Genomic DNA, 14,447 nt, shown 5'->3' with positions numbered 1-14,447 from the left:
ACGACGTGATAAGGCACTGTATCAAATGCAAGGATTATTTATTTACTGATACCACCTCAGTGAGCTCAGCTTCAACTGGACATAAATATTAAGTTACAACAAGATTGCATTTAGTGACTTCAATGCATGATTGGGGATTATACTCCCGGCTCCAATAAACTTGACATTCCCTATGACAATTAAACTCCATATATAGTAAAAAGGGGCTTCAGAACTGGATAAAGCACAATGACCCTGTTTGGTATTTGAAAAGTATGTTCGCTTGATGTCTGCTCCCAAGCTCTGCTGCCTTAGCATTTACAGACTGTTTGTTGAAACTTTGAATTTGATAAGACTTGATAAATTAGAGAGCCATATAAACAAGCCCAGGCTATTGCTGTACTAAATGCCTCCCATCTCAATGACAATGTACAGCAATAATTCCTTCCATAAATATTAAAGCATTGGCCACACATGGTTTTCCAGGATCCACAATGATAATGGAATAAAGGCAAAAGGATAATAAGACGGTGGTCAGTATATGATAATAATAATAATACTGCTTGGATTTTATACACTGTCCAACAATGAACAGAAATCCACTTAACAATACACTTTCTGTTTTCCTGACTGACAAAGGCAGGTGCCCAGGAGTGCCTGACACTAGGATTCCATCGAGGGCTTCAGAGGATGATATGAGTTCTTTATGATGGAATTACTTTATTTTAGCATTTCAGACATTACTTTTTGTTCTGTTAATGTCCACCCTCTGCGCCTGCTCTCCTGAAGGCGCAATTCCCTCTCCATGGGCAGGGTTCCACGGACAATCTCACCCAGAGCGCTCACGATTCTCGAATGGGAGTCACACAGGGAATATTGGTAGAGTATTTAACTACAAAACCATCACAAGCAAGTTTGCTCCTTTCCGTAGCAAACATCTACATACATTCACTTGCCATTATACATTCCAGGAACTGACTAATAGTTATTATCATCATCCTCCCAGTGAAGCCGTCCCTGATGCCGGCCGTTCTCTATCCAATAATGTCTACAACAGGCATGGCTGATTGTTTGGCAATGTGACAATGCAGATTTAAGTAACCGGTTCAAAGAATTGCACGTTAATCTTGCTCGCAGCTCTTGGAAAGTCTAGTTCCTACACAGCTAATAAAACCCTCAACAGTGTACTCTCCTGGGAGTCTTTAGCCTCTCTGCCCCCATGCTTTGGAACTCCATCCCACATTCCCTTTGACTCACTCCCTCCCTTGCCTCCTTCATGGCACATCTCAAGACCCTCCTCTTTGACCATGCCGTCGACCACCCTCCTACCCCTACCCTCCACCATCCCTTACTCCAACTCCCTTCACACCCCGATTGAGTACAAATCCCTATCTGTTGTATTGCATTGTATTGCTGTAGTCTTCTCAGTCTCAGGTGAAGCTATCGTTCCCGATCAGTTACCTTGCCCGTCTTCAAACACCAGATGCACCTCATCCGCCTGCACTGCCTTGCGAACCTGCATTCGGATCACCTCAATCTTGGTCTTGCTGTCCTGCAGCATCTGCTGAGCAGTCCAAAGCAGCTTCCGATCCTGAGAGATTGGAAAGTAAAACAAGAATGTATGACTAGCTCACATTGGTCAGGGCGCTGAATGTTTGTAATGCCTTCCGTATCACATCTTCTGAAAAATTGAATAGTAGAACTGAGCTGGGATTGTTAATCTCAGAGGACCTGTCAAGATGAATCAACAAGTCAGAAGTGGGGGGGGGCGGGGGGAAGCAGCTGGTTAAAGAGCCAGCACCACCCAACGGGGAGCTTTCCTCAGTAGCGAAAGTTGTTTTGGAACCGCAAATTCATCACTCAGAAAGTTGGCATTGCTGATGCAGATCTGCATTGTCTGTCTCAATGGGAATGTGAGCCCTGTGGTCATTCAAGCCATCCTCAATACTTCTAAATATACAGAGGAGAACTATTATATCAATTAATTCAAGCACAGATATCCCTCGCCTTCAGGACAAAAATAAAAAAAGCAGCACTGGCAATGAGGCGGTGGTGTTGAGAGATATTTGTCATGGTCTTAGTTTCACTCAGCTGCTTTGTTGAGATGAGATTGTCTGACAGATGGCCGCTCTGGTCATGTGGAAGCCAATTCAAAAGTGTGTTACTTGGTGGAATCAGCATCACAGGTAACAACTCACATTCTGTGCGCAATTGGCTGCCATGTTTCGCCCACAAAATGTATAGTCGATTCACTTTACAGTGTATTCTGTGAAGAGCTCTGAGACGTCTCAAAGACACAAAGATTGTTATTATTATTATTATTAACAACAAAATGTTCCTTCAAGAGAACTGGAGATGAAGTCACCATCACATCTCCGGTGTATTTCCCAGCAGCAAGATGACTGCATGGTTGACAGAGGTCCAGGAACCCACCCCAGCTCAGCTGTGGAACAATAGATACATCAGCACATGTGTTTGACACGGTGCCCTCTGTCCAAATGCCTCACATGATGAGTGCCTGTGAAATGGAATGATTGAATAACGGAGAAAAATTTAGCAGCTAATCTTTTCCAGCAACAGCTCCTGAACTGACAGACACTCATGGTCAAGGTTCATATGATCAATGGCTTCTGGGGTAAAGTTTCCAGAGGGACTGGAACCCAGGGATCTGCATCCCAAGAAACAGATAAAATCAAACTGGGAGTGAGGGAAGAGAATTTTACTGAATATAAATCTGAAGGGTTTGAAATTGAGAATGACGTATTTTCATCGCAAGGGCAGCTCTGACAGCCAAATTTTCCGTTTGGCAATGCACAATCAAAACTAGGAAATTAGGCACTAAAGCTGCCCTCGAGAGACTGTCAAATCTAAATTCATTACCCTGACGAGACCTCGCATTGTCCTCTACACAGCAAGAGTTTTATTACTAAAAACATGGTATCTCATGGCACATTTTCATAGCTTATCCAATAACGCTCAAGTTACAAGGCAGATTAGGGCTGCTGTGTGGCTAATATAGTCAGTTACTTTAGAAATTCAATTCAAATTGGTTCAATGCTTTCTAGACACTCACAATCTTCTGCTTTGTTCTTTATTGATCAAAAATATAATTTCCTCTGCCTGACCTTGAGACATTAGCTGAGCGCACTGAGCGAGCGCACCTCACTTACAATCTTCACGAACAGCGAGTGAGTATGCAAGTCTCAGGGTGTTAAAACTGAGGTCTGCAAGGTAAGGCCAGCCACTTCCTCATGTGGAGGGAGGACATGTATTTTTTTTAAGCGATTGCAATTAAAATCAAATTTATATAAATAAGAGCAAGCTTGTGGCACCTCGCGATGATCCGAACATGAAGACAAAGCGAAGGAGAATAACCCCAGTGCCCACCGAGGGAGGGGCCATTCCTTTCACAAACCGAATTGCCCTGACACCAGTGAAGAGCATTTGACGTACAGAAACTGAAAGGAGGAAAGGAAGCTAAAAATAAATACTTACTTTTACTGGCCCATTGGTATACATCTGAATCATGTTCTCAGCCCCTTGCTTAACCTTCATCTCTATATCCAGCTGTTTCTCGAGAGCCACGATACGGTTCCTGTTAGCAGTCGACCGAGCCTCGCGGCTCAGAGTGCCAGGGGACAGCGGTGCATCTGAACAGAGTGAAAAACATTACCATCAGTGAGGTCCGAGGAGAATTCTCTTCTCCCTCTGCTATTTTGACAGTCCGTTACCTTAGTTTGGCTGCAGTGTGCAAAAATAATCCTTGCATTTGATACAGTGATGAATAACGTAAAAACATCTCAAAGAATTTCATCGGCAATTGCCCTCAAGTGTAGTAATGATGTATTTGTAGAAAAAATAATCTTTGCAGAGGAATTTCATCCACAAGCATATGTATAATCAGCCATTAGCTTTATAATGTTGGTAAGATTGTAAGACTTTACAAGACTAGTTTCACAATTGAGGCCTTCCATGTTTCAATTGTTTTAATTATTTTAATTGTTGCCTCTTATTCAATATTTGGAAAATGAGAAACGAATGATTTAGAAATAAAGGAGTTTTTCTTTTTAGTTTGTTTTTGGCTAAAAACACAATATTAAATAAACATAACATAGAAAATGGAAGTGCAAATGTGTGGCAAAAGAACATAACAGCACATGGATGGTTTGTTTTTTTTGTTATCAATGAGAGGCTTGGATACTTTACTCTTTCAAATTATGCTGCCGTCAGAATGACAGAGCTTGCTCGATGTGTAACAGAATAAACATTATTAACCGAGGTACAAACACAAACTTGCCATCATAAAATGTTTGAAAGAAACTTTGTAAAATGTAATCAAAAAGCTTTTGAAGCTCCCAAGAAGTTGGGAAAAAATACCATTAAAACGGTCTCTTTTTAAACTGTTTCACATTGTTCAACCGGAAGCCCTGGAACAGACGGTGTTTCAAGGCTTCCTGTGAAGCCATGTGATGGGGTGAGGAACAGAAGAGCGGAAAGGGGAGGACTGGAGTTATACAGTGCAGAACTGGTCTGTTAATAGAGTGCGCATGGGTCATGCTGTGTAGATTTAAACAGCTTCCTGTGTGCTGTCGAATCAAGTCTCAGCCTCACAGACAGGATTCAGTGTAATTGTGGCATTAGTTTTGCTGAATAATTGCTCACACAAATGTTCCTTCCCTAAGCAGCTGTTATGCTCCGCTAATTTGTAAATTTCCACAGTTGAAACAGTCAAATAGGGGAAAAAAAATCTCTAAAATAGCCAAACTCGAATGGTAGCTGTTGCCAATGCCCCTTCACTCCTGAACTGAAGGCTTTAATGTGGTCTGCAACGATTAGCTGTGAACAAGTAAGTTATGAACCGCTGAACAAAAATTCCCACCACAGTGATTCCCACTTCCCTCACAGTGGGGGAAAAACTATTAAAAATAAAGAGCTGCCAAGAGCTAAAACTAATTGATTTCCTCCTCCCACTCCAGACTCCTCCTCCAGACTCCTACGATACATCTCCCCCGAATTCCTCAAATTGCCAACACATATCTCATTTCATTAGCACATCCAAGGCCACGATCCTCACGGTCTCAGCCTTGTTAGACCACACAGAATATTTGCAATGTTTCAAATTCCAAAATTGGTTTCGCAGTTTTTAAACCGGATCTTTGAAAAATCTGCCAGATGAAGACCAATTTAAGAATTTTTAAACTTCTGAAGTATCTTACATTCAAGACGATGACAATGAGCAGGTGTAGAAACGTAGATACTTTCTTCCCCTCTCCCGAGCCCCTTGATTCCTTTCTCCCTCATGTACACAATACAGTTTCCTCTTCACTGCATTTCATGCTTTCGTTTTGAAGCACAGCTTCCAGCAGAGAGATGTGCATTCTTAGCATCTGTGCAAGTTCCTCTTAGATCTTCTGCTGTCCCCATCTAATATTTATATTCCCTTATTTTGGCCTCATCAACAAGTCGAATAGCCTATTAATTGGCAGTTTCCTTTTCTGGGGCAATAATCCCCTCCCAAAAAATGATAAAATCTTAATTTGGTTACTCAATCCAACAATGAGACACTGCTGTGCGCAATTGGCTGCCATGTTTTGCCCACAAAATATTCATTTTACTATCTATTTTGTGAAGCGCTTTGAAACCTCTCAAAGACGTGATAAAGCACTATATCAAATGCAAGGATTATTATTAAGACGGAAGGACTGAGGCAGGATAACACAGTATTGAGAGGTGATTTGGGACTCTCATTCCCAGGCATGATTGACAATACTCTTGGAAAGAAATATCTTGAGGCGTCTGAACTGGGCAATTGGGAAGTGGAACCATTTTATTTTATCCCTGAGTAATTATCTTGAAAATCTATTACAATATATTGGGAGCATTTGTTTAAATGGGAGTATACAAGAAAATAGAGTTCATTGCAAGATCAGGGAGCCTTGACAGGATGTAGAAGGGAGAAAAGAAACAAAAAAAACAAAACAGTGGCAGTGAATTTTGAACTATGGTCACTCTGGCCTCTGAGTCATGCAATCTGGAAACTGAGGTGGTGATTGCCCAAACTCCTCTCCTCTCAGCAGAGAAAGGAAATCAGCATCACTGCAGCCCGGGCTGGATTCCAAAGCTGAAGGCAACATGCTGCACCAAGGCACCTAGCCAACAGGGCTCAGCATAGACAGCTTGGCTCAGTGATGTTCTCACCTCAGAGTCAGGAAGTCCTGGGTTCAAATCCCCACCTCGGGATACAGTATATCCTGTGAAGTGCTTTGAGACGCCTTGACGACATAATAAGGGGCTATACCAAACACAAGGATGATTATTATCATTATGGAGTACCACATGCACCGATGGAGAGGAAATCCTGAGGAAGATTCACAGCTCGGGGCAAAACTTCCAGAGTTAACACCAAGAATCCACGACTGGAGAGGAACATTTCATGGGCTGTAAATGGAACCTTGCCGGAAGCATACAGACTGTTCCAAGGTTCCTACCCAAAAAAAACAGGCATGACACCTCACAATTACCTATGAATTGCTTTTACGACAGTTTGGTGTTTTAGACATTGTGTAAAATTCAAGTATAAGAACTGCCCAGCCAGCCGCTCAGTGTATCAACAACAACAAATTACAATTGTATAGCGCCTTTGAGCACAGAGCCCAGCCAATACCTTGCAGTTCATCAGGATCTTTGTACACAATGTGAGCGTCCAGGTCCTGGAGCTGCTGGTGTAGCTCCTCCAGTTTGCGGTTGGAGTTCTTCAGGATGTTCTCCACGTTGGATAGGTGTTTTTTGTCAGTGCTGGCTTTCCGCAGGTTCTCAGCGCCTTCCTTGATCTTCAGCTCCTTCCTGATCTCCCGTCTGATTTGCTCTTTGGCTTCATCCAGTTTTTGCTGAAACGATGTGTCGGAGAAATCCGAACTCTGGTCCAGTCCGAGCTGTTCGAAGAACGAGAAGCTTCCAGGGTCGCTCTGATAGGGAAAGCAGGTGAGGAGGAGAAAGAATGAATATTCATTCAACCACAAGATATAGTCAATTCACTTTACAGTATCTTCTGTGAAGCGCTTTGAGACATTTTGAAGATGTGATCATTTTGAAGGCGCTATATCAAATGAAAGGATTATTATGATCACCATGTGAGGATAGGTGTCGTCAGGTAATGAATGGTTCACAGGACAGTACCTACTGTTAATACCAGGGGAGCTAGTCTCTCAGTTTCTGCTATTGTCAAAGAAAGGCCTGTAACAGTATAAGTTCACAGCAAAATGGACTGAGGTTATACAACCATGCCGTTGTGACCATTACTGGAGCATGCTTCACACTAGGATTCAGGCTTCAGGCGACTAGTTGTCGCACATAGAACAAAGGAATCACAGAATGAAGGTTACTCTCTCTTCACAAAAGCATTAACTCATCTAGCAGCAGCTAGTTACCGTAATGCCAATTCCCTGATCTTTTCCAAAAACACTTTACATGAAGGACAGGTGTTTTTTGTCAGCGGTTGCTTTCTGCAGGTGCTCAGTGGAAAGCTTTTCATAAAATGTTTGCTGAATTATCTTTTAAATGTTATGGTCACAGTGGCCATTAGTGTCAAAATATTCCATAAACTGATATCCTTTGCCTTTCATACAATATCATCTTTTCATCTCTAGAACCTGGACTGCAATCCAGCTTTGATTGAATTCTTCTCTCTCTGCGCCAGTTTTAAGCATTCAAAATGAAAGGTTTTGTGGGCTTTCACAACCCAGTTCCCAGCGGAGAGAGAGAAGCACAGTACAAACCCGCCAGTAAATCAATTTAGCACAATCTGAGGTTTCAAAGCACATTTGCCAATTGGGTGCCACTTAAAAGTTTTAGTGGAATTGAAATGCAGACGTCATTAGTAACACACTGAATGCCTCCTCACATTTCAACACATTAACATTAACATCTGGATTTATAGGTAGTATCCAGGCAAGACCCACCAGCCTGAATGTGCCCAAATCAATGTAAAGCTTTTAAGTTTTTATTTCAGAAATATTGCTGAGTTCAGAGAAGTAAAAGGAAGCACATTATCTTACAAGTGAAGATTTCTAATTATTTTTAACTCCACATTTGATCAGTGCCAGGAAAGTGCGATTGCTGAAGGCCTTGACATGCACAGGCTATTTATTTATGGTGCCTCATTTCAGGACTAGCAGATGTTGGTCACTATCGTTTTTTCATAAGATAAATTCTGGCCAAAAACATAGAAAGAAAAAAACTTGTGTGCGGGCTCAGAAAAGTCACACGTTATGATGGGTTAATTACACCATTTCCCTGCCTACTATCACCCTGGGGGTGTTGAGTGGTTGGGGGCGGGCGGGGGATAAAGCAACAACAAATGATGATGTAGGGATGATGTCCCAAGGACAGTCAAGGTTTCTGAGCTAAGAGGATCCACAGTACTATGGCACAATAATGAAAAAACTAGCAAGCCTGGCTCATCGGCAGGACTGGAGATGACAGACCTCCTTCACTGGGAGGAGGGATTCTTCCCACTTGGCTCCTGTTAATCCTAAATGCCAAACAAATACGATGGCCCTAGTTTGACACACAGAAGGAAGCATTCTGGACAGTATTCAGTCAAATTCTACTAGTGACCCAATGCATACTCTGGATCCTCAAGCCTTGGGTTTCTCCAACCTATCCTTAGTACCCTCCAGAGTTAGGTATAAATAAGGGAGTAAGTGTGCACGCCTTTCCAGACACAGGGCATTTCCATGTGGCATACACATGTGAAACTCAGTCTGGTTTGGATAACCATAGACATGGTAATTGGGTTTGTGTATGCGTCAGACACGCAGCTGATGGGGTTGAAAGGAATGGACCTTTGCAGTGCCCTGAGGCCGTCAATGACACTCAATGCCAGGCCAGGAAGGCAGACCATTAGTTGTGTTAGTTTGGAATGTCCTACGACCAGACCCTCTCACTCATTGCCATGAATTTCTTTGAAGTCCATGAGTTAGTTCCTACTCTTACACACACCCATCACTAATGTATTCCAACAACTAATTCTGTTTTAAATGAACTGTTCTTTCACCTTTCCTCGGAACATTCCAAACTGAATGAGGAAAGAGGCTGAGAGAAATCTGAGGAACAGGCAGGTCTACTTCGTGCTAGGTAAACAGAGGCATGCGTGTGGAGTAAGGAAACCTGCCCAACGTTTCGCCCTGCCTGGGAATCGAACCCAGGTCTTCTCGGTTGCAAGGTGAGTGCTCTATCCACTGAGTTACAGGTCTCCACCATTAAAAACAATCCTACTTCATTGCAGCCACGATGCTGTGATTCTGGTGAAAGGATAATGAGCGATTAGAGTTTCTGCCTGTAATCTCACACGTACACAATGATACTATTATGTGAATTACAGTAATTCCAGCTGAAAGATTACTGTACAAATAAATCACTAAATGATGTTATTTTATTTTATGGAAAAGGGGATTTCATACCCTAGTCATGTTCAGCCATTTCCCCGGAGGTCCAGGTTTTGCACTCAGCAAATACAGTTGCAGCAAACAGAAGGATCAGGACATACCAATGGTTTAGGAAATGTCTGTTAAAGCGAAGGAAGTGATTTTGTCTGTGTTGAGGATGACATTATCCTCACAGCAGCAGTGGCACAGCACAGGCTGCTCGCTCACAAGAAGGAATAATCCAGACAGACCACATTTGCTTCCAACCAGGCCTGCTTCCTGCCAATTTCTGTTTAGCTATATCAAAGTAGCCTCTGCTCCTGCGTCTATCTACGTTAACCCTTTTTTTTGGAGCAAGCCACAACTTAGCCAATAGCATTCTCCGGGATATACTGTGAAGTGACTGTGTATTTTATGGGCGGTGGTCAATTGCGCACAGAGACATCCCACAAACAGCCATGGAGTGAGCAACCAATTTTATTTGGGGATTGTTGGCCAAGATACTGGGAGAGAGTGCAGTACATGGCCCCAAGTACTGGGTACTGAAAGTTCAGATGGAACAAAATGAATCATCTTAGTAATGGACGATTTAGCAAAAAATTTTTTGGCAGTTACCTGAATTTCTACAGCCAAATAAAGCCACAAATGGTAGAGAGTGCACAGCATCTGTGCTGGAGAGGACCTGGGTCTCCAGCTAAAATACTTACAAGATCAACATACAGGATCATGTAGTGTACTGGAATGTGATTGTGCATGCTGTTAAACACTGAACTTTACTTTAGTACAGTAAAGTGTAACTGTGTGCATCACCACAATCCTGTACACTACGCTGTACTGTACTTCCTGTAAATCATTAGTAAATAATAAGTACCTGGAAATTACCAATCAGTTCAACCACATCAAAGGGTGAAGCAAAACATTTTAACTAAAACCTTTGAACATAACCACCACCAACAACAAACTACATTTGTATAGTGCCTTTCACATCAGGAGGACATCCCAAAGTGCGTAAACCACGCTAAACCACTCTCCCTCCTGGTAAGGAGGACTGCACTGTGTAATACAGTCCTGACAGTCCTGATAGTATAACCAGGAAAAGCACCATAAGCTATTGGCTGATCTACTGAGCAGGAAAGTCCCAGGTTCAGTGGTGAGCTAGCCAATCTCACTCAAGACACAAGTGTCTCCCAACTGGAGAGAAGGGTTCATCTCTCATAGAAATTTACAGCACGAAAAAGGCCATTCCATCTATCGTGTCTGTGCCAGCTCCTTTAAGAACAATCCTTTCAGGCCCATTTCCTTTCCTTCCCCCCACCCGACTCCTGATGTTTTCTCCCTTTTAGATCTCACTGGGGGGCTCGGCTGCCAATCACGTCCATACAGTCCACTCCCCTCACCTCACCCACTCCTCTTCCCCTTCAGTAGAACTGGTCACCATTTGTGATGTTCGGCCATTTCAGTATTTAAATGTTTACAGCAAACACCCAAATATAATGCCCCCACGGCGTTCGTTATACGGAGGTCAGCCTGTGCAGCCTTAATCAGTATACCAACCTGACCGACCGATGTCAGCAAGACCAAGGCCCTCCTGATTGGCTCACGGAAGCACCTCCGCACCTCATGCGCTGGCAGCATCAGCATCCACGGCTGCAAACTCAACCTCACTAAGCCAGACAAGAAGCTGGGTGTTTTGTTTGACCCTGAACTGTCCTTTCTCCCCCACATCCGCGCCATGATCGGCACTGCCTACCACCACCTCCGCAACATTGCCAGATTCCACCACTGCTTCACCCCTTAAGCCTGCTCCATGTCTCCCACCCATCGGTGGCCGGGCTTTCAGCCTCTCTGCCCCCATACTCTGGTACTCCATTCAACAGTCCCTTCGCCTCACTTCCTCCCTTGTCTCCTTCAAGCCCGGTCTCAAGACCACCTCTTCGACCATGCCTTTGGTCTCCCTCCCACCTCTCTGCCTTCCCTCACCGCTACCCCACTGCTCCCCCATGCTCGGGTCTCATGAACTGTCCAGCACTTTGGGACGTCCTCCTGACGTGAAAGGCGCTCTAAAAATGCAATTTTGTTGTTGTTGTTTGTATACTCAAGACTACAGAGCAACAATTAGGGTTAGTGATCCTCGTCACTGCTATGCAATACAACAGCTTTGAAAGATTTTCAGTTGTGCAAGAATAATGTGGATTAGTCACACCTAGCATTGCAGAGGACTGTGTGGGAGGATACGGTTGTCAAGACAATCCCTGACTAAGTGAACAATATAACAAGGATCTGCTTAAATCAATCTGCACAATGGATTTTTTTTGGCAATAATATTTTCTATGCTGATAAAATCAGAAGACATATTAAAGTAGCCAAGATACAAAAAGGCAAATTGGATTTTTGCATTATCTTGTTAAACTCTTGATATAACAATAATAATAAATCCTTGCATTAGATATAGCGCCTTATCACATCTTCGAGACATCTCAAAGCACTTCAGAATATACTGTAAAGTGTAGTGTCTGTACATTTTGTGAGTGAAAAATATAGTTCCTGCATAACATAAGAAACTCCAACATCATGCATTTGCCTAGTTTGTGACGCCCGTAGGGATCTATTTAGATATCTGAACTGGCTTGGTTTAGCCCTGTGAATTTTAGTGGCAGCTTGGATTGACACAATGCTGTGGCTCAAAATATAGACTAAAAGCAAAAAGCAAATGTGTTTCTTAATACAGTAGGAGCCCCCAACAATACACTGAGGGTTTGGATATAGGCAGGCACAAAGTGGATCCAGAAGTGCAGGACACTTCCTGCTTCTGGCATTCACTGACTGGCTTCCTGCACAGAGTGCAGCACAGAGAAGCTCCCGACATCAAGAGTGCCTCCACAAAGCACTGGGAACGCTTGCGAGCACAGGCACTGCGGCTCTATGCAGATTACAAACACACCCGCAGTGAAGTGAATAATAATAATAATAATAATCGTTGCATTTGATTATAGCGCCTTATCACGTCTTCAAGATGTCTCAGAGCGCTTCACAGGATATACTGTAAAGCGAATTGACTGTGTATTTTGTGGGGAAGTGAGCAACAATCGCACAACCTCAGCAATCTGACTGGAAGGCAGACTGGAACATGACCTGTTATAAATCAGAGTCCCACTTTATAGACCCAATCACCAAATTAGAAAAGGAGTCAGACTATATACGTTCACCTGCATTCTGCAGATTTTTTTGAAAAAAACATCTAAAACAGACTGAGTTACGTGGAGTCATTTACCTCTGTTTTCTCATTTAGCACTTGGGGGAAAAAACATTTTCTAAACGTTATCTGTCTTACTATACAGGCCAATGTTGATTGCAGCTCAAAGTGACAAAGTCAACCCATGGCATTTTGGCCCTCATTAGCACACTTGCAATCATTTTCAATAAGGTAAGATTTTCCACAGTAAACTATGCACAGTATATTAACAGCTCTGTGACATATTGTCTGTTCACCTCCCTCAATAATACTACCACCACCATGTAAATGAGACAGAGAGAAAACTTTGAGCCAACATATTAATGTTGTATAAAGCACACTCACACCATTTGACAAATACTAAAAAAATTCAAGCTGGGTTTAGGTACATTAGCTGCCAACAGACTTGTTAGCCCCATTTTGCCAGATATGAATATGCATCGCCAACACTCTTTAAACTCCGTTTCAGAGCCAAAATGACAACAAAAGCCAAAAGCAGTCACATGCCAGCACACATCACTTTCATGCTTTTCAGTAAATTAAGCGTGATGAATGTTTATGCTTCCATCCTGGGAGATATGGTCACAGATCTTTTGAGTCCATGCTTCAAAAGTTAGCTGAATGAGAGCATAAACAAAAAGAGCTGTCAGCTCATCAAAAGATCTGAAGAACTGACCAAGCTATTGTACCCAGTCAGCTCTCATGCAATCTGTATAGTTACTGGTCACCAGTATCCCAGGAAATCTACTTCAAGATCCTTGTCCAGACCTTCAAACCCCTTCAGCCTTCTTACCTCTTCTTACCGTTGCAATTGCTGGCCCACACTCTAAACTGCTGAGTGTGGACTAATGAACACTCTTCATTTAACTTCTCAGGAAGTTAAGTTAAACAATTGGGTTTGGTACAGTTACAAAGGGCAAGAGTACAGAGCACAGGGCATCAGCAAGCAGCAACACTATGCTCTTATTCTGCATTGATTATGGGTGTCTTTATATGACAAAGTATACGTGACATGCCACTAGAGGCTGGAGAAGCTAGAAGTGTATTCCACTAGTGCACGGTGTGAATACAATACAAACAGATCAAAGTGAGATATAGTGGGTTCCACATCCCACTGACACAGTCTGGAACCTTGGCGTTTGACACTCAAATGCCCTTTCTACCCCACATTCGTGCCATGATCTGTTCTGCCTTCCTCCGCAAAATCGCCCGGCTCTCCACTGCCTCTCCTATCAGGCCGCCAAAACCCTCATCCATGCAATTGTTACATCTAGGCTTGACTATGCTAACTCCCTGCTTGACGGCCTTTCCAATTCCTTCCTCCACAAGCTGAAGATCATCCAGAACTCTACAGCTCATGTCCTCTCCCTTACCAGGCTCCGTGACCCTATCACCTCCACCCTCGCCCGGTTCCACTGGATCTCCATCCCCCAGAGAATAAGTTTCAAAATCCTCATCCTTCAAAGCCCTCCATGGAGCTGCTCCTTCCTACTTCTGTGACCTGTTAACCCCACAGCAACCTGTCCGCTCCCCCCACTCAGCAGCCTTCAGCCTGTTCCACGTCCCCCGCCCAGTCCACCCCACGATCGACAGTCGAGCCTTCAGCCTGTCTGCCCGACCCTTTAGAACTCCATCCCAATCCTTACGCCTTGCCTCCTTCAAAGCCTGTCTCAAGACACTCCTTTTTGACCTACTATTTCTATTAACAACTTGTTTGTGAAGATATTTTCGTAGAAATTTCAATACAGAGGGCCTCAAATCATCTGATATACCGAGACAGGAAGAGATACAATCTGCAACCTGTGAGTGTA

At 43.2% G+C, this 14,447-nt stretch overlaps 1 protein-coding gene across 1 annotated transcript in view; it reads right to left on the bottom strand.

Annotated features, from left to right (window-relative positions):
* The window catches only part of pkn1a (protein kinase N1a), a 51,370-nt gene that overhangs the window by 17,913 nt on the left and 19,010 nt on the right, over window positions 1-14,447 (bottom strand). Inside the window, exons 2-4 of the mRNA XM_007909389.2 lie at window positions 6,644-6,944; window positions 3,475-3,629; window positions 1,441-1,570 (exon numbers count right to left, since the gene is read on the bottom strand). Of these exons, the coding sequence (XP_007907580.1) occupies window positions 1,441-1,570; window positions 3,475-3,629; window positions 6,644-6,944 (586 nt within the window). The remainder of the gene's footprint in view (window positions 1-1,440; window positions 1,571-3,474; window positions 3,630-6,643; window positions 6,945-14,447) is intronic.

The sequence above is a fragment of the Callorhinchus milii genome, unplaced genomic scaffold (assembly GCF_018977255.1).
Source record: "Callorhinchus milii isolate IMCB2004 unplaced genomic scaffold, IMCB_Cmil_1.0 Scaffold29, whole genome shotgun sequence".
Lineage (NCBI taxonomy): Eukaryota > Metazoa > Chordata > Chondrichthyes > Chimaeriformes > Callorhinchidae > Callorhinchus > Callorhinchus milii.
This window is presented reverse-complemented; position numbering and strand designations above follow the sequence as displayed.